At 47.2% G+C, this 20,577-nt stretch overlaps 1 protein-coding gene across 1 annotated transcript; it reads left to right on the top strand.

Moving 5' to 3' along the window:
• Positions 1 to 9,946: 9,946 nt before the first annotated feature.
• Positions 9,947 to 15,682, top strand: LOC145938798 (uncharacterized). The gene is made up of 2 exons (XM_083042556.1): positions 9,947 to 15,052; positions 15,425 to 15,682. Exon 1 carries the CDS (start codon positions 9,961 to 9,963, stop codon positions 15,049 to 15,051), a length of 5,091 nt encoding a protein of 1,696 aa, XP_082898682.1. The 5' UTR covers positions 9,947 to 9,960; the 3' UTR covers position 15,052; positions 15,425 to 15,682.
• Positions 15,683 to 20,577: the final 4,895 nt, after the last annotated feature.

A 20,577-nucleotide genomic window follows, 5' to 3' on the forward strand; every position in this document is an offset into this window, starting at 1 on the left:
TACCCGATGTTCCAAAGGGTCGGACCAAGGACCGATCCCTGAGGTACTCCAGCAGTCATCGGTCTGGTAATGATATCGCCCTGTTTATCTACATATTCGACAGTTCTCTGATGTAAATAACTGTCGATGACTCTTCGTAAGTACTCGGGGAAGCCTTTCTGTTCGAGTGCCTTCCTAATAACAGGCCACGGGAGCGAGTTAAAAGCGTTGCTAATGTCGATGCTTATCGCAATTACCACACCGTCCTGCTGGATCGCTTCCTCAATTGCGGACTGAACCCGTGTAAGGGCGTCGCAAGTTGACCTTCCCTCTCTAAAGCCAAACTGGTCCTCCGAGAGCTGGAACCTTGGGTTTTCCCTCATCCATTTGTTAAGCCGATCTACAATGGTCTTTTCAAACACCTTGCCCAATTCATCGAGGAGACATATCGGGCGGACTTTCGGCATTTCCTCTATTGAGTTGTCCCCGCCTTTGGGTATTAGAACCAGCATGGCTCTCTTCCATCGGACGGGGAAAGTGCCCTCCTTAAGGCATGTATTGAAACATTCGGCAATGTCGTGGATCATATCTCCTGGCAGTTTCCCAAGGATTTTACTCTTGATCCCGTCAGGTCCTGGTGCGGTATTGCCACCAGCTTTACGCTTGATGACTTCGAAAACTTCCCGACCAGTTATGAGGTTGGCCTCTTCTTCTTCCTCGTTCCATCGCCAATCCATCCATGCCTCCGCCGGGTTAGATTCTCTGCCACTGGGAAATAGAGATTCCAGAAGGGTCTCAACTATATCCCTATTTAGGGTCTCGGTGAGACTTGGAGATGACCTCCTTAATCTCCTCAGAACAATTTTATAGGGTAACCCCCAAGGATCATCCTCAATTGTCTGAATGAGTTCTTTCCAAGCCTGAAATTTGGCCTTATCGATCTCCTGTTTCAGCACCCTTCTGGCAATTGTATACTCATTTCTGAGTTGTTTGGTCATTTCCGGGCGTCTGCCTCTTTGCTTGGCTTTAGTCCAAGCTCTTCTTTTCGTTATCGAGATCTTTCTGACTCTCTCGATTTCCGAGTTCCACCAGTACGTTTGATCTTTCACTGGATGCTTCTTCCTTATCCTGTTCGCTCCTGCATCGCAGGCTTGATGGATAGCTTGCTCGATCCGTTTGGCCTTTTGTTCGGCCGTTTCTTCGGCATCCAGTTCACTGGCGTTTGCGCAGTTCCAGGACACAACTGCTCGGAATATGTCCTCATCCAGTTTCTTTATGTTCCACCTCGGGTATATTAGTCTTCTATGATCTTTGTTCTTAATACTCGAACATTTGTCATCTTGACCGATCAACATCTGTATGTATTCGTGATCCGACAAAGATTCGATGTCACGCATAACTTTCCATTCACTGATGGTACTGCGGATGTCTGCAGTTGACCATGTGAGGTCGATTATCGACCATCCTTGTGGTCGGATGCACGTCGGAAGAGTACCTGAGTTCACTAGTCGCAAATCGTGTTCCGCGGCCCATTCGTCGACCAACTCGCCACGATGATCGGTGCGCTTTGACCCCCAATGTGAGGACTTTGCATTAAAGTCCCCACATATGAGGGTCCTTCCACTCAAAATTCTTATTGCCACGCTCAGCTCATCAAGGAACGCAAGGAATTCCTCCCTGGAGCTGTTTGGTGATATGTAGCACGATATTATGTTGATGCCACCGTGCTCCACTACCACGAAATCCCGAGCTTTGTAGACTAAGGAGCATGCTTGAAAGGCCCCCACAGGTCTCCAATGTATGGCTGCCAACTTGTTGCAGCTTCCATACCAGAAGATATTGTCCGGTATATTGCGTGGTTCAGACACCGCGCAAATGGCGACATTTAACTCCGCCATGTGTTGATCCAGCATATTCTGGGCTTGCCAGCCTCTGCCCAGATTACACTGGAGGACTTTCCGTTTCATCCTCGATCTCCATAGCTACCGGCCTCCGATCCGGTCTCTTTTCCAATCCAGCAACAGGCTTTGTTTTGAAGTCTGCCTTGCATTGGTTTGAACCCACTCTGTGGTTGGGATCTCTCCCTTGTTCCACACAGAGGATGCATCTGACTGGGTTCTGACACGTCAGTGCAGAGTGGTTCATCTCGCCACATCTAAAACAAGTCCTGCTTCTGTCCACAGTAGCGGTGCACTTTCCTCTCAGGTGTCCGTGTCCCCAGCACTTATAGCACTGGGTCGGTCTGGCTTTAAGCAGTTCTATTCTGGCTACTGTCCAGCCAATCTTTATTTTCCCCTGTTGGGTTGCTTTAATCGCAGCCGCTAAGGGACATTGAGCCCAGACCGTGAACAATCCATTGGACATGGGTCTTATTGTGCCAACTTTCACCTCCTCGGATTTGCATCCTCCCGCGACAGCGATGACGTCCGCGACTTCATCCGTGACGACCGAGTCGTCTATTCCAATTAGTCTAACTTCACCCTTGACTACGGGTCTTGTGACTATTGCCGCTTCACCTAATACGCCGGCAACTTTCTCTTTTAAGGCCTCAGCCTTAAGAGCCTTATCTTTGCCAGGTACCTCGATCACAATGCCACCATTGGCCGAATGCCTTATGGATGGCTTGTCTATCTGTAGATCACTGAGCGAAATTTCCTCTCTCAGTTTTTTCAGGGCGGCAGCGTAGGAGAAGCCATCTGCTACTCCTCTTATTGCGACTGCAGCCGTTCTGGGAGGTCTCCTCCTCTTAGTTTCACCGCTATTGGTTCCTTTCGGTTTCCCAGTGCCGGTCTTTTGGCTATCCGAGACCGCCTGTTTAGCCTTCTTCCTTCTTTGTCGCTTGTCTTTTTTCGACTCTACCTGTTGCCAGGCTTCGTCCTTTTGACTGTTTACAGCCATTGATTCACTTGCTTGTGTCTCGAGTAAAGTTTGTGTCACTTTTCCCTTGGGGGCAACAAGTTGAATGTTGCTAATTATCTTAGGTCTGTTCGCTGCAGCCACTTGTGCAACTTGAGCAGGAGCAGCTCCTGGAGCGGAGTTCTGACCATGTTCCTTAAGGGATTGCCTCAGCTCTTTTCTTTGTGAGGTTAACTCTACAATGCGGCGTGATAGTTCTGCATCAACGTCTTGATACGCTTTCAGCGTACTCCTCTCAACTGCTGGGATCGGCACAGAGATACCTTTTAACGGGGGTCTCATGACCACATCTGCAAGTTGCATATTAGCCACATTTACACTAGGACCTGCAGATATGTCCTTTCTTTCCTTCGATTTAGATTTAGATTTAGAACCCTTGTTGGGGATCTCGATCGGGGAGGTTGCTTTTTCCGATTTTTCAGTGAATCGACCTCCGTCTACAGCCTTTTTTAGATCTCCTACTATCTTTTGGAGATCTTGCACGTCCCGTCTCAGCTTGGCGGTCTCCCGCTTCGATGAGGCGAGTTCCGCAGCTAACTCTGTGTTCCGTCTCCTTAAATAACCAGGATCACCGGAATCTTCAATTTTCTCACCAAAGACTCTTAAGATTTCCTTGATGACACTGACTCTCTTTCTTATTTGGCCACTCAGGTAACCCTGATAGCTACTATTAACCCTTATCGTTTCAATGTCATCGAGCCATTCAATGGCCGACGCTCTTATCTGTGAAACAGGGGTGATACCCAATTCCTCGATGTTTTGCGGGAGTGGGCGGAGCCTCTGCTCAATTGTCGGCTCATCAACGCTCCTCTTCCTTCTTCCAGGTTTCTTAGGAGGTTTCCTGGCACCTCTACCCTCTGCCTCGGAGCACGATTGTGATTGCGGTTCAGAGTCCGTATTCACATTGATATGCGTACTCCGAGTGATCGCATTTGTACCACGCGTGATCCTCTTACTGGAAGTTTCTTCGTCCGTGGCAACACATGGGACTTTGCTCGTCCTCGAACTCCTCCTGATTTGTGGAGTCGGATCGTCCGTATCACTATCCCGATCCGGTTTCTTTCTTTTCCCCAGAACTTGAGCTGAGGATGATGCCACTGAGGCATTGTCCATTTCAACCTCCATCTCTTGCGATGGGTTATAACTAACCTCAGATCCAGTAACCTGGTTGTTTACACTAAGGTTATCTAGTTCTCCCTTGCTCAGGAGAAGATGCTGAGGGAAGACATCGATTACAATTTGTTCCGGTGCATCGATTGTCACCGCATCACAATTGTTATTATTAACCACAGAAGATTGTGGTTCTTCCATAGGCTCTGTGTCTGAGCGTGTGTCCCGTTCCGATTGATTATGAACCGGTGATTGGCTCAATCTTCGCTGAAGATTCATCAAGGACCGAACCAGGGAGGCATCCTCCCCGTTGGTTTTTTTCTTCCCGGCCTTCGCCACTATGTTGGCGGGCGGTGTCTCCCATGGTTCACCGTCTGGCGACCAATCTTGCAGAACCTGCTGCACCGTCGTTCTTGCAGGAGCAAGGCTGTCGCTCACTGCTTGCGCATCTTCTTGCGCATCCTCCCTCACCTCCTCATTCTCCCCGATTTTTATTGTAGATTTGTTGATGCTCATTGTAATGTATCCCACTCCTTGCCGCGGCTCGACCGGCCGGCGAATCTCCCGCCGGCCGGGGAGACGACCCGAAACGTGACCCGAAACGTGACCGGAATCACGACGGAGTCGCCCCCCACAACCGGTGCCCCGGGGACTCCCGGGGGGCCGGCTTATGCCTCTGGCCGGGGGGAATACGCGCACCCCGGCACAGGGCTCCGAGCCCCTTACTGGCCCACAGGAATTTTAACGTTCCTGTGGGTTTTCAGGGGTCCCCCTCCTCCGACAGAGGGGGCACCGCGACAAGTGGCGCCACCCGGGGGGCCCCACGGACGGTTGGGGTGAGGACGCCGCTCCCCGTCCACACCTTGCCCGCCGTGGCGACCAGCCGTCCCCCCACCGGTAATCACATCCAGTGGAAGGGACCCCGCCTCTCCCGGCCGGCCGGTTCGGAACGGGAAACGGTCCCGACCGGCCAGGAGTACAAACTCTCGCCGCCAGGCCCCGCCTCGGAATAAGTCCGAGCGGCCCCAGCGGCAGGCCCACGTGGTACCCTCCGGGCGATGCCCCTCGGGAAACCACGCGTGACCACTACGCCGCGCCCGGCCCGAGCTCGGAGACGTCCGAGTGGCCCGGGCGCGGCCGACCCCAGGGACGCTGGGACGGGGACCCAGGCTACCCAGCCTGGAGACCCCCAACCAGCACCCTGAGGCCGCACTTGTCGCCGGGCCCCGCCTCGGAATACGTCCGAGCGGCCCCGGCGACCGACCACCGTGACTCCCTCCGGGCGATGCCCCTCGGGTAAACCCTCCGGGCAAAGCCCCTCGGGTAGTCACAGGTGGTCACCCACCCCCGCGGCCCCAGCCGCGAAAATCCCCACCCCGAGACCCCGGGGGAATACCCCCGGGAGAAAACCCCGGAAAAATACCCCCCCGAGAAAATAGAGAAAGAACCCCGCGGCCCGGGCCGCAAAGTGCATGGCGGGAGGGCAAGCGCCGAAGCGCCGTGCAATGCCCTCTCCTAACGGTGCCATGCCACCGGGCGTTTGAATTCAAGGTCGCCATCCTCTACCACATACGAGCCGAAGCTCTATAGGGGAAGTGGGCCCCCTCCTCCCAAAGGGAGGGCTCCCCGGGATTGGGGAGACTCCCCAGACTCGGGGAGTTGATGTACCCGACGTTACTCGGGTACGGGATGCTGTTAGCACCCCTTGCAAGACTATCCTCTTGCAAGGGGTGAGCCCTCTCGCCACGGCAAGGCCGCATCCCACGAGAGGGAACCTAACCTAACCTAACCTAACCTAACCTAACCTAACCTAACCTAACCTAACCTAACCTAACCTAACCTAACCTAACCTAACCTAACCTAACCTAACCTTGCAGCCGGAAGTCCAGCTGACACGGATGCAGGCCCCAGTCTTCAAGATCCCGAAGAGGAAGCCGGAGACAACGACGACCGGGAAACAAATGGACTGCGCAGGAGATGACAGCCCAGATACAGCAGCAAAGGTCGAGATGAAGAGATCGGCCGCTGCAGATTTTTTTTTAAGGTAACTAAAGTGTTGCAAGACAACAAGTTACCGACAGCCGACGGTCGGTAACTAACCGAACCGAAAACACTTAGCAAGTCGAGCCGGACATATTACCGACGGACGATAAGTGACCGACCGAAAGGTCGACACAAAACCTGACCGACTTACCGACCGAGCACAGTCGGTAAGGTTACCGATACTCAGGGTTACCATCAATGGTACTTACCATTGACGAGAACTGATATATTAGATTTAGTATTATATCTTTATTATTTTATTAATTAAATATTAAGTGCGATAATTAAGCGTTAAGCGAACTGTTAGCGGTTAATTGTGATAAGCGCAAATAATATAATATCTAAAGTTAAGACCGCCTATGCGTATTTATAGGAGGCGCTGGCGTAAGGAGTTCGCCATCTTGCGAGGCGCGCCTATAAAAGGAGAGCCGAGAGAGGGACCAGGGCTCATTGCTCTCGCGACCACCGACGTGCACGCATGAGTCAGTCGTGCAATTTTAAACATAAGATAATTTTATTTTATTTGTACGCAGTATTTTATTTTTGTTATGGGAAGTGACGGGAGATACATAGATATATCTAATTTTAGTTTTATATTTTTTAAAATAAATTTTATATTTATAATATAAAACGTGTGCCCGTTCATTCAACCATCAACGAAATCCTGTGCGCGGAGACGTTTCAGTGAATCCTGGACAGATCCTGAGGCACAGACGGGAAGCTGCCACATCCTGGCAATTCCCGAAAGAATAATTAACTCGATTAATTATTCATAACGCGTGTGACGCGAGTGTTACGTCATTTCATATGACGAACAAAGGTGACGGTTGGATGACGTCATTTTGTGCCTTTGTCTCTCACAAAGGAAACTACGCAGTACAGCGAGCCGCGAAGCGGTAAAGGTGCTCATCTGCAACAGGGGTTCTCATCCTGGGGATCCATAAATCTTGTCGGGAGACAAGCTGAACCACGTAGCAGTGGTGACCATATGGAACAGGGGTTCTCATCCTGGGGATCCAGTGTTCCTGTCTGTGGACCAGATAGACGACGCAGCAGCGGTACTCATCTGGCGAAGGGGTTCTCATTCCGGGGATCCAGAGATCTTGTCCGTAGTCTAGAGAAACGGACTGGCGACCGTGTTAAAGGTAGGAAAGCTGCCTAAATCACATAACTCCCGAACTCTCAAGACCCATCGTCCGGTCACAGTATTATTGTGCTAGTCTGCGGGGAATTTGATACCGTAACCGCGAATCCTGTTTTGGAAACGAAGTCCGGTGTCCCGTGTCTGTGGGAATATCGCGCGGTAAAGTAACATAACCCAGTAGAAAAAATATAATTGGCAGATCGTATTTCTTTCGAATTGGCGACCAGATTTATATTCTCTTTTTCGAATTGGCGACCGTGACAGGACGTTGCTAACCAAGTGTCGTTAGTGCTTCACGAATACGTGTTCACGCGGTGAAGTCGAGTAGCGAGCGTGACGAAAAACCGTGTTCCATCGTGCGTAGCGATACGGCAATTGTTAACGGTAGAGCCTGATACGCGGACATAGTAATAATGACCGACAAAGACGAGAGAGAGTGTGAGGAGGTAGCGAGCGAGATCGCTAAGAGAATCCCGGGACCGGTGAAGCATTCGCCGATTCGTGGGGAAAATATCGCGAAATTCGTAACCGGAAGTCAAAACGAGAGTGCGACGGACGCGAGCGAAGACGCGAATGATGAGATTACGTCGCGATATACGGAAGTACGCGATAAAGTAACGACGCGTTCGAAATCAACGATGAGCGCGGAAGAAATGTTGGGTGTCAAGTGCGCGGAAGTGGATATGCTGCGTGCACAGTTAGACAAAGTGACAAGTAGATTAGGTAGGATGATGACAGAGTCGTCCAATACAATACCAAAGTCACGAGTCGATAACGAGGTAAGAGACTTGACCGGCGGACACGTCGGTAAAGTCGATAACTACCAAACCGATCCAACAGTCGGTAAGGTAGGAACTGACCGTATCATGCGAGTCAGGCAAGGCATGGTCGGTAACCCATCCACGGATGATAAGTTATCGATACTGTTGAGGTCAATTAGTAACCGACTAGACGCGATTGAGGCTCGAGGTAAAGGAAACGCGACCGAATCGAGACGCGCCGAGACTAACAGGGTCCGCGACACAACGTCGAGCGATGAAGAGGTTTCCAGGGGTCCTTTCGTAACTATAGGTGAAAATACGATCGTACGAGCTAAGTTACCGAGGGGGGGTTGGTTGAAGAACCCATTCGAGGAACTAAAGTTCACCGGGAGGAATGACGCGCAGAATCCTATTAAATTCCTACGGAAATTCGAGAATATCGTAAAGTACGAGGGGGTAGACGAGCGTGACCAGCTCTATTACTTTGGTAGGTGCATGCGTGGCGCGGCAGCCAGCTGGCATGATATCCGCGATCCCGACGATATAGTGGACGCGAAAGAAGCGTTCAGAGACTATTTTTGGGGCGAGGAACAACAGGCGCGATTCCGCGAAGAGGTATACAACGGAAAGTATAACTACGACTCCGCGATCTCGATGTCGGAATACGCGTTGAACGTATCCAAGCAAGCCAAATATTTGTCACCGCCAATGGCGGATCATGAAGTCATAAGATGCGTAAAAAGGCACTTTGGCGAAACCGTAGCTAGGGAAATTAGACCGACTACGGTAAAAACAGTCGAAGAGTTTATAAAACTACTAGACGAACTAGATTACGAGCGTAAAAGGATACAAGCGCAGAAACCGCGTACCGAAACGCCGAAAACTAAATCCGAATATCCAAATAGGGATCGGGTAAACAACAAACGGTTCGCAAACACGAGTGAGCGAAACCAAACGAGCGCGAAACCCAATACGGGTTATCAAGCTAATAACGCGAAACGCGAAAACACGGAACATACGCCAGATACCGCGAAAACCTCAGAACCAAGAGAAAGTGTCGATAAAATGGGCAATAAAGGGGTCAATAAATACGACAAGAGCGCCGGTAATAAAACGCTCAAACAAGTGTCGGTAAAAAACGATCTTGCTCAGCGAAAACAAGTAGCGACTATCGATACGAGGGAAGAGACGAGCGAAGCGGAGGACGACGTAGAACCCGATAAGAAAATCGCGATTATGAGGACTAAGGAAATAATTCGCGAAGTAGACGATCTATCTAAGGAGGATCAAGAAAAAACCAACGCGAGGGCGATGCCGTACGCGGAGGTAAAGATAGGGGACGTGTCGGTAAAAACGTTAATCGATACCGGGGCACAGATATCCGCGATAACTAAAGCCTTATACGACACGTTAAACCAAAGAAAGATCCCAATGAGGATCATACCGATAAGGAAATTTTCCTTGGTAGGAGCGTTCTCCGACCGAGGGCAGCCAATCGCGAACCGAGTACAGTTGACTTTCCTTTTAACGGGTAGAGAATTCACTTACGAGGTATACGTGGTTAGGAACTTGTCTTACGACATGATACTAGGGCATGATTTCTTGTCCGAACAAACCGCGACTTTACGATGCGACGTAAGCCGGTTTACATTAGACTTTCCGGAAGGAGAGGAACCGATTGTCGAATTAAACGCGATAGACATAGACACCGCGGAAAGACAATTAAATATTATTATTAACAACAACGGCGAGTTGTTCGAAGACGTGATAGGGTGCGTAACGCATTACCGACACGAGATAAAAATGATTTCGGAAAAGCCGTTTAAAACGAAACTATATCCTGCGCCGGAGGTACACAGAGATCGGGTGCGCGAACACTTAGCGGAACTCGAAGATCAGGATATAATCGAGAAAGCCACGACTCAGTACATAAACCCAGTCGTGATAGTAGTGAAAAAGTCTGGTGACATTCGACTTTGCGTAGATGCGCGCGAGTTGAACAAACGAATGACCAACGACCACGAGCAACCTCCGACGATCGACGAAGTATTTCGCCGAATAGGCAATAAAAGTTACTTCACGACGCTGGACGTGGCCAAAGCGTTCTGGCAGATACCGTTAACCGCGGAAAGCAAGCGATACACCGGATTTATGTTCGACAATAGATCGTACGTCTTTAAACGTTTACCTTTCGGGCTGAAAACAGCGGGTGCTTCGTTTACGCGAGCTATGCGAGCGGCGATAGGGGACGAATGCGATGCGTTTACCATCGTATATCTAGACGACATACTGATCGCGTCGGATACAATAGAAGAACACTTGTTCCATGTGAACTATGTGCTCGAGAAATTGCGCAGAGTAGGGTTTAGATTGAACCGCGACAAATGCGAATTTCTCCGAACCGAGATAACTTTTCTGGGACACACGTTCGATAACGTGAAGGCAGAAATGAACGAAAGTACGAAAAACGCGATTAGAAACTTCGAGAAACCCAAAAATAAGAAAGCCATTCAAGCTTTCCTGGGACTCGTAAACTGGGATCGTCGTTTTGTGCGAAATTTGTCTAAATTGACAAAACCACTCGAAAACTTACTAAAGAAATCGATAAAATTCCTATGGACCGAGGAAACGCAACAAGCGTTTGAGGCGATTAAACGAGCGTTCGAGGAAGCGGATAGTTTATTCGTGATTCGTCCGGGAATGAAATTTGGTATTTACGTCGACGCGTCCAAGTACGGACTAGGCGCGATGCTGTACCAGTACAACGACGATAAATCGGAGGATAAATTCACGGTAGCCTATGCGAGCCGTAGCCTGAAGGGGGCTGAATTGAACTATACGGTAACAGAGATAGAATGTCTCGCATTGGTGTGGGCGCTTAGAAAATGGCACACTACGTTGCTAGGCCGACACGTTAGAGTTCACTCCGATCATCGGGCGTTAAAGTTTGTAGGAGCATGCGCGGACGACAGTTCGCGGATCGCGAGATGGATGTCGTTTCTCAACGAATTCCAGCTCGAGATAATTCACGTACCGGGAAAAGAAAACAAAATCGCGGACACACTGTCGCGTAATAATGTTAAAAACGGTTACGTAAAGAAGGAGGAGAAAACTAAGCGTATCGCAGCGATAAGCAAACCGAACGACGATACCGAAACGTCAAATTGGTGCGAGATCATTGCGGAAGCGCAACGGGCGGACGAGGAACTGTTAGAGCAAACTCGCGAACGTCCATACAATTTTCAAGAACGCGAAGGTTTGATTCGACTAAATAAAACAGGCGGAGATCGTGTAATTGTACCAGAGTCCATTAAATGGAAGATTGTAGATAGGGTACACAATTACCTACTGCATTTTGGTACCGACAAAGTTACCGACTTCGTAGAACGATACATGTCGATATTGAATTTAGAGCGCGTGGTACGAGACGTAGTAGCGTCCTGTGAAGCGTGTCAAGCCACGAAGTACTATACCCGACCGACGAGGGGTACCGAGTACTATACATTACCGGAGAAACCTGGCCAAGTAATATCTCTTGATTTATTTGGACCATTGCCGCAAACTCCACGCGGAAATAAATACATACTGGTCTTAATGGATCAATTTTCTAAACTAACGCGACTCTTTCCGTTAAAAAATCAAAAATTAGACTCCATAATGGATTGCTTGCAATTAGAGTATTTTCCAACAGTCGGTATACCGGACGAAATACTTACCGACAACGCGGGTCAGTTTATAACGAATAGATGGCGAGAGTTCGGGACGGAAATAGGGTTTTCCATCCGAAAAACGTCGCCATATAACCCTCAATCGAACCCGGTTGAGAGGGTTATGCGAGAATTAGGCCGAATTATTAGGCTATACTCGCACGAGAAACAAACAGGATGGGACAAGATCGTCAAACGCGCGGAGATAACAATCAACGCAACGACACACCGAAGTACGGGCTACCGACCGGTGGATCTACATCCTAACTACGAAGACGCACTGCATATCGATCCGAGATTCGAATCACAGCGCAATATCGATGACGAAGAGGAGGACATCGATCAAGACGAGGAGGAAGAAGATCTTGAAAGAAAGATCAATAAGGCGGCCGATACACTCAAAAAGAGGGCTGACCAGAGAAAAACACAAACCGACAAGCACGGAGAAGCTAAACCATTCAATCCGGGCGACAAGGTTTGGTTGAAACTACACAAAAGGAGCGATGCCAGTCGACGGTTGACGAAGAAAATTCATCTGGTTTTCGAAGGTCCATACACCGTACGACAGGAGGTACGTCCAAACGCTTACGTGTTGGAGGACGAGGAGGGGAACAGTCTAGGAACGTTCAACTCCAGACAACTAAAACCGCACCGCGAGGCAAAACTAAAGCCCGAGATGCAAATAAACATGCTGACAACTGATAAACCAGTCGGTAAAATTCAGCATAAAGAAATCGACAGTTTTATCAACGATCTGAGAGGTCAAGATGAAGCGACAAGGGAGGAGGAACTTACCTGGAGCGAGCCGGACGGAAACTCAACGCCGATAGATGTGGAGATCACGGACGACGAAGCAACAACGCCAACGGTCAGCCAGGAAGTAAGCCAAAAATCTCTGAAAAGAAAGAAGAGAGAAAAGATTAGCGAAAAAGGGATGCGCCATATATCGAGGATAACCAACCTGATATACGGAAACAAACAAATTCCATTCACGATGGGTCTAGTAGAGGGTCACATAATGAAGATCTTGATGGATACACGTGGGGAATTCAACGTTATCACTAAAAAAGCAGTCCAACGGATTGAAAGTGACGGACACATTTTGGAGAGGATTAAAACTCCAAAAAACATCCCAGCTTACCTTAAAAGAGAAAAGAAGATTAAAATCCGAACTGTTCCAATTAAAATGGAAGCATACGGAAAACAGTTAAAAATTGAAGCGATGATCCTCGAGGGAGACGAACCATGTCTGATGATCGGGAGGATTACGCGAAGAGAACTTGCCAAAAATCTCAACGAGAGCAGAGGTGCATCAATTAACTCACAATATGCTCTGACGAGATGGAACAAACACTTATCTTTGGAGTCCAGGGTAGCAGACAGCCACGGTGACCAGAAGGATGATCAGGAACCCGGAAGCAGCCAAGCTGACCAGAAGGATGATCGTAAACCCGAGGGAAGCCAATGTCAACCCCATCACGAAGGACAACCCAAAATAAGGCAAAGTGTGCGCGAAAATAGTTTTCGTGTGCGCGAAAGCAGAGAAAGTCCGATTCAATCGGAAATCCGTATTCCCGACAGTGCAAAAAGTGCATGCGTTGCGGAAAAATCCCAAATTAGGGAAAACCCGAATCAGAAAAAAGTTTTCGTAAAAGACTTAAAAGACAGTCATAGAGACTCTAAACTTAGTCTTAAGAAACCGAAACTGTTCGAAGCAAATCGAAATTTAACGTTAAGTCACCTAGATTTAAGGTACCATGTCGAAAAGTCACTAGATTCTAGTGATAAGACATCTGCAAACCAAAAGTCGACTAATGATGTCGAAACAGTCGATGCATTAACGAATTCATCGTCAGAATCAAGATTTTCAACACCTATCGATAACGAGATAGAGAGCGGTGCAATGGCGATGCTAAGTACCCAAAAGTTGAATAAATTACTTCAGAATACAGAAAAAGGTAAAAATTTCAATAATTTACCTAAATTTAATAAAGTTACTAGGGAAAAATCACTAGAATCTAGTGAAAATTCACAAATTAATAATAATAGGACAGGAATATACGTTTCCGAAGAGAAATATTCCAACAATTCGCTAACAATAAAGAAAATAGCGGATAATAGCGTTAAAAATATAAATTTAGCGTTTAAGAATATAGAAATTAGTTCAAACTTTAGTAATAAAGTAGAATTAAACGAGAAATCGCGAGAAACACCGAAAAATACGATTTTCCGAAAAGTTACTAGACTAGGGGAAAAAATTAATCGTATTAACGATGTGGAGAAGACTTTAGAACACACCGAGGATAGATGGCAGAAGGACAGCGACCGCAGCAACATGAAAACAAGCCCTGAGGTCAAGATCCAGTATGGCCGTACCTCAATGTCAGCTGAGACATCGTGCTGTGCAATAGTTAGTCGATACAACCAGTTATTAAACAAAATGCAGAAGAGCGAGGCAGTAAACGAGTTTTACAAGGAAGAAGACGGACAATACGACCGTGTACTTCAAGCAGTAAAACTGAAGGGCGTCAAGAGACGACGCGATATGAGGATGCAGATGCTGAAAAGATTTGCAGACACGGAGGGGGAATACGAGAAGTATACACCCGTAGAAATCGACCAAGTGATCGAAGCGGAAAGCGAGAAGATCAACAGGGTCAACGCGATGGTTATATCAGCCATAAAGGCGCAAGGATTGTCAAAGACATATTTTGACAAGACACTGCTAAAGGATGACGACGGAGAGGACCTTTTTGAAATACAATCCATCATCGAGGTAAAATTCCTCAAAGTCGAGGCAGAAAAAGCAAAACCAATAAGCGCGGAGTTCATCATAGATGAAGGTAAATTGCTTAAAAATGTAAAAATTTTGAGCGGAAATACCAGCGAGGCCGATAAAGTATTATCCATCGAGGACTCGGCGGATAACAGCACGAAGGATAAGCTGCCAGAAACGAGACCGAGCCAAGATATAATACAAGACGACCCGAACAAAATAAAGCTGATTAGCAACGTCAAAATAAAGGACGCAGAACCCAAACCGAAGAAGTTATCTTTGGAGGAGATAGAGAGAATGTTCCATCAGACAAAGGAAGAGGATAAAGAAAATCTTCCATATAAAAAGAAGAAGCTATCCGAAGCCTGCATAACTGAACGACCTCAGCAAAATAAAGAGCCTTGCCGTTCAACAAGCTCACGACAAAGCCCTTTACGGGGGGCAATGCAGCCGGAAGTCCAGCTGACACGGATGCAGGCCCCAGTCTTCAAGATCCCGAAGAGGAAGCCGGAGACAACGACGACCGGGAAACAAATGGACTGCGCAGGAGATGACAGCCCAGATACAGCAGCAAAGGTCGAGATGAAGAGATCGGCCGCTGCAGATTTTTTTTAAGGTAACTAAAGTGTTGCAAGACAACAAGTTACCGACAGCCGACGGTCGGTAACTAACCGAACCGAAAACACTTAGCAAGTCGAGCCGGACATATTACCGACGGACGATAAGTGACCGACCGAAAGGTCGACACAAAACCTGACCGACTTACCGACCGAGCACAGTCGGTAAGGTTACCGATACTCAGGGTTACCATCAATGGTACTTACCATTGACGAGAACTGATATATTAGATTTAGTATTATATCTTTATTATTTTATTAATTAAATATTAAGTGCGATAATTAAGCGTTAAGCGAACTGTTAGCGGTTAATTGTGATAAGCGCAAATAATATAATATCTAAAGTTAAGACCGCCTATGCGTATTTATAGGAGGCGCTGGCGTAAGGAGTTCGCCATCTTGCGAGGCGCGCCTATAAAAGGAGAGCCGAGAGAGGGACCAGGGCTCATTGCTCTCGCGACCACCGACGTGCACGCATGAGTCAGTCGTGCAATTTTAAACATAAGATAATTTTATTTTATTTGTACGCAGTATTTTATTTTTGTTATGGGAAGTGACGGGAGATACATAGATATATCTAATTTTAGTTTTATATTTTTTAAAATAAATTTTATATTTATAATATAAAACGTGTGCCCGTTCATTCAACCATCAACGAAATCCTGTGCGCGGAGACGTTTCAGTGAATCCTGGACAGATCCTGAGGCACAGACGGGAAGCTGCCACATCCTGGCAATTCCCGAAAGAATAATTAACTCGATTAATTATTCATAACGCGTGTGACGCGAGTGTTACGTCATTTCATATGACGAACAAAGGTGACGGTTGGATGACGTCATTTTGTGCCTTTGTCTCTCACAAAGGAAACTACGCAGTACAGCGAGCCGCGAAGCGGTAAAGGTGCTCATCTGCAACAGGGGTTCTCATCCTGGGGATCCATAAATCTTGTCGGGAGACAAGCTGAACCACGTAGCAGTGGTGACCATATGGAACAGGGGTTCTCATCCTGGGGATCCAGTGTTCCTGTCTGTGGACCAGATAGACGACGCAGCAGCGGTACTCATCTGGCGAAGGGGTTCTCATTCCGGGGATCCAGAGATCTTGTCCGTAGTCTAGAGAAACGGACTGGCGACCGTGTTAAAGGTAGGAAAGCTGCCTAAATCACATAACTCCCGAACTCTCAAGACCCATCGTCCGGTCACAACCTAACCGAAACTAACCGAAACTAACCGAAACTAACCGAAACTAACCGAAACTAACCGAAACTAACCGAAACTAACCGAAACTAACCGAAACTAACCGAAACTAACCGAAACTAACCGATCAGTAAAATTTCATTTATAATTTGTTAGTCCAGATTGCATAATTTTTTTTTTTTTTTTTTTTTGATTCTCTATCCATTGAAATACACTTATTTGGTGAATTTACCAGACCATAATTGATCCAATGTAACTTAGAAAAAAAAAAAAAAAAAAAAAAAAAAAAAAAAAAAAATTAAAAACCAAGTAAATTTGGGGGTCCAGAATGCGTAAATTTCGATTCTCTATATATTGTTATACTCTTATTTTTTTTTTTTTTTTTTTTTTTTGTCTTATTTTGTGAACCCCGCTTAGCCTTGTGGGACTTGGACAATTTATCAACTCTTTTCCAAGAGTAAACTACCCTAACCGTTCGAGATAGAGGGTTGGTCCATACCACCTTTTCGACTCGTCTCGACGTCAGCAACTCGGATATATACTTTTCCAATTTTTATAAAATTTTTTCAAAATTTACATCTTTAAGGGATGGTCCGATTCGACCCTCCTTTTGGCCCCGAAGAACCTTCCTCCGATGAGAATTTTTCCACCCATAACAGAACCCCCCGACGCATACTTTATTTTCAACCCCCTTCCTAGAGTAAACTACCCTAACGGTTCGAGATAGAGGGTTGGTCCATAGGACCTTTTCGACTCGTCTCGGCCTCGGCAACTCGGTTATACACTTTTCCAATTTTTATAAATTTTTTTTTTTTCAAAATTTACACCTTAAAGGGATGGTCCGATTCGACCCTCCTTTTGGCCCCGAAGAACCTTCCTCCGATGAGAATTTTTCCACCCATAACACAACCCCCGACGCAAAGTTTAATTTCAACCCCCTTCCAAGAGTAAATTACCCTAACGGTTGGAGATAGAGGATTGGTCCATACCACCTTTTCGTCTCTACTCGACCTCGAGAACTCGGATATATAGGTTTCGTACATCTCCGACGGTTCCTTGTATCGTTTCTCCTCATTTTCAAACTTCAACCCTTAGTATCTATGCACAGAGGTGAGATAATCAAAAAAATCTCGACGGATATACGTTCTTGAGGTCCAACTCTATATGTAAAAATTATAAAAAGTTTTCTTTAAATGTCTAACCCTAACCTATGTCGCCAAAGAAGGCCGCCGTAATAGTATTAAAAAAGACTGTTAGTCTTAAAAAAGACTGGTGTTGATATCCTGGTTAATCGCAGATATCGCAACAATGAAGAAAATCGCTATGATAATCTGTAACAGAAGAAAGAATTATATTATTACACCAAGCGAGACGCTAAAAGTGTCGAGTCGCCGTAACTCGAGAATGGCGAGAGATACGAGGTCGAGCCAAGTCCCCCTTCGGGAAAACCCTACCCGAGGAACAAAAAAGGTCCTTTGGTCCGACCTCGTATCTCTCACCGTTCTCGAGATACGTAATTCTAGGACATCCTGTCCTCTTCAAGGTCCCGTAACCTTGAAACGCGTCGAGCTACAAGGTCGCTCCAAGGCTCGTTGGAAAGCTGCATTCAAGCCCTTTCCAACGAGCCCTGGCGCGACCTCGTAGCCCCACCGGTTTCCGAATTATGGGCGTTTGAAGTTGAGAAAGTGTCGGAAAATTGTAATTTACGATGCCCTGTTGTGGTACATGACGTTCAACCTAACCTTGAAGCCGGAGGAAAAACCACATTCCTCGCCAGGACGCACGGCTGAGCGGAGGAGCAGCCAGGAGTCGACAGTGGAGACAGGCCCGGAGACATTTACACCGAAGGTGGTCCAGAGGCTCAAAATTGTCAGAACCGAGCACCGGGAGGACGACAGCGGAAGTTCTTCCAAGGTGGCGATCCTGTGGAGCTGCAGGCGGGAGGAAGGAGGCGACGTCAGCGGAGCACCTGTAAAAAATGTAAATATTAGAGTTAAGACATAAAAGTACAACATAAAAGTGTACTTAAAGGGCAGCGAGCCAAAAGTCGTATTTGTTTTGATAAATATATTATTTATATTATTTTGCGTAAACGCGCGAACAGTCGGAAAGGCGTCTGAGCGCGTATAGAAGAGCATGAATAAATTGCATGTGAACGAATCGCGAATAAGCGAGTGTTTAATTTTGTTAATTATTATTTCTTATTATTTTATGGGACTTGTTAGATTATGACAGGCAGGCCAGAAAGGGCCAAAACGCGTTATACTTAGCGGAAATAGCGAAGGCGCGAGCGAAAACGCGAGAAGTACAAAAAAGTGCAGCGCAACTGCACTCCCGACTCTTGTAGGATCGGCACTTTCCTACACTTTCGCCAATAACATTATTAGTTATTTATTTTCAGTTGCGAAAAGTTATATTTTGTTTATTTAACAAGCAGCGAAGGTAGATAAGCTAAGGGCAACGAATTTATATTATTTTATAAGACTGTTTACTTGTAACTCCAGCGAAGTAAGCGGCGCAAAGAGCGCATGCGTCGAGCCGCCGAAGGCACGCGCATTGGGAGAAACCCGTTGGTGGGGGAACAAGTATATACTGAGGCTCTCTAGACAGAGAGGCTTTTCGTTTTGCGACAGTGACTTGCGACTCTAGTCTTTCGAGATAGGCTTTTCCTCTTGCGGCGGTCTGAACCAATCGAAACGCATCGAAGTTAGAGACATCGCGAACGGAAGTCCGTGGACTTGTGAAAAACGTCCGATCGATTAATTGTCGCGAATAAACACGGGCGTGGTCCATTGTAAGCGAGAAATAATATCGCGACGCGATAAAGGTTCGAACGTGTTACGGCGTGCGCGAAATTAACAATCTTAGAATATCTGAGATATCGCGAAGTGCGCAGTCACGCAGCCAAATTGCGTAAACTATATTTGTAATAGCGAGAACCTAAAGATTCCGAGTGTAGCCTGAAATATTTAAATATATTTATATTTTTTATTTTTGTTATAAAAAATATCAGTGCTGTGAAATTTACTTACCCTGGCGAAATCCCGCGATCCTGGAAATCCATAAATTTTCTTGGTATCCTTGGTGATCCTGATATCCCGCGAAGACCTGAAACAAAAGAAAAGGTGCTAATTAAAAACAGGAAGGTGATAAAGGGAGGTGAAAATTAGCATACTTAGCTGGGTGAGATAATTGCGTCATCCAGACTTGTGCGAACGTGTCGAGACGGCCATCTTGGAAACGATGGTCGACACAAAGGAACTGCGTAGTTACGGCGGCCATCTTGACAGCTGTTGGATGGAGACAAAGGACCAGTGCGCAGTATCTGAAACAAAGGCATTCCTTGTTCATTGGAGGATAAATGAACTGACGACCGTTTATCTAAGGTAAGAGACCTATATTTAACTAATCTGTAGTTCTCGTCGAGTCAGTGTCCGATCACAAGGTCTGCCCGTCCATATTTCCGAACAATCCCCGGCTTATCCGCGGGTCTCTCGGTGATGCTCTTCCCGATGTTGCCCCTCTGCCTGCTTCGGGTGCTCGAATGGGACTTCTCGGCCTCCTCGGGATTTTAAAACCCGTGGCTTTTGATCCGTTTTCGTCTATCGGGTAGCTGATCCTGTGCAGCTTTACTTCCGGCCGCACGGTCACAACAACCGGTTTTCCTCGTTCGTCGACCCTCTCAAGCTTCCTCTCGGACACGATACGCTGGATCGTCGGGGTGAGATGGTTCGGCGCCTCTTGTCCAAGACCGCTGCTCGTTGCTGGTGCTTTGCCGCTGCTGGGTGTTATTTCGACCCTTAGCTGCGGTTGCAAAGTTACACGGAAATAGGGAATGTCGGGAAATGGCAAGAGTCAAATGGCGAGGGGGTTCCGGGGGTGGTGGGTCGGTTACACCGAAATGCTAAGAGTTGAAGTCGGGGTGGGTGATTCGGGGGGAGCGACTCAACGAAAGCCTCCGTGACCGAGTCGGGGGATGGGGTTGTGACCGGACGATTGGTCTTGAGAGTTCGGGATTACAGTAAACACAGGTTTCCTATCTTTGTTGTTACGGTCGCCAGTCCGTTTTCCCAAACCACGGACAAAATCTCTGGATCCCCAGGTTGAGAACCCCTTTTTCAGAAGAGCACCGCTGCTGCTTAGCTGCTCGCGGCTGCTGCGTAGCTTCCTTTGTTGTTTAGACAAAGGCACAAGATGACGTCATCCAACCGTCACCTTTGTTCGTTCGCGTAATGACGCAACACTTGCGTCACACACTTTATTAATAATTAATTGTGTTAATTATTGTTTTCAGGATCCACCAGGATGTGGCGGCTGCCAGAATATGT

This window comes from Prenolepis imparis, unplaced genomic scaffold (genome assembly GCF_030444845.1).
Source record: "Prenolepis imparis isolate NDT839.2.m4 unplaced genomic scaffold, iyPreImpa1.0 SCAF_7, whole genome shotgun sequence".
Lineage (NCBI taxonomy): Eukaryota > Metazoa > Arthropoda > Insecta > Hymenoptera > Formicidae > Prenolepis > Prenolepis imparis.

Excerpts from the sequence above, each read along its gene's own strand:
- LOC145938798 (XM_083042556.1), top strand. The coding sequence starts at position 9,961 with ATGACCAACGACCACGAGCAACCTCCGACGATCGACGAAGTATTTCGC.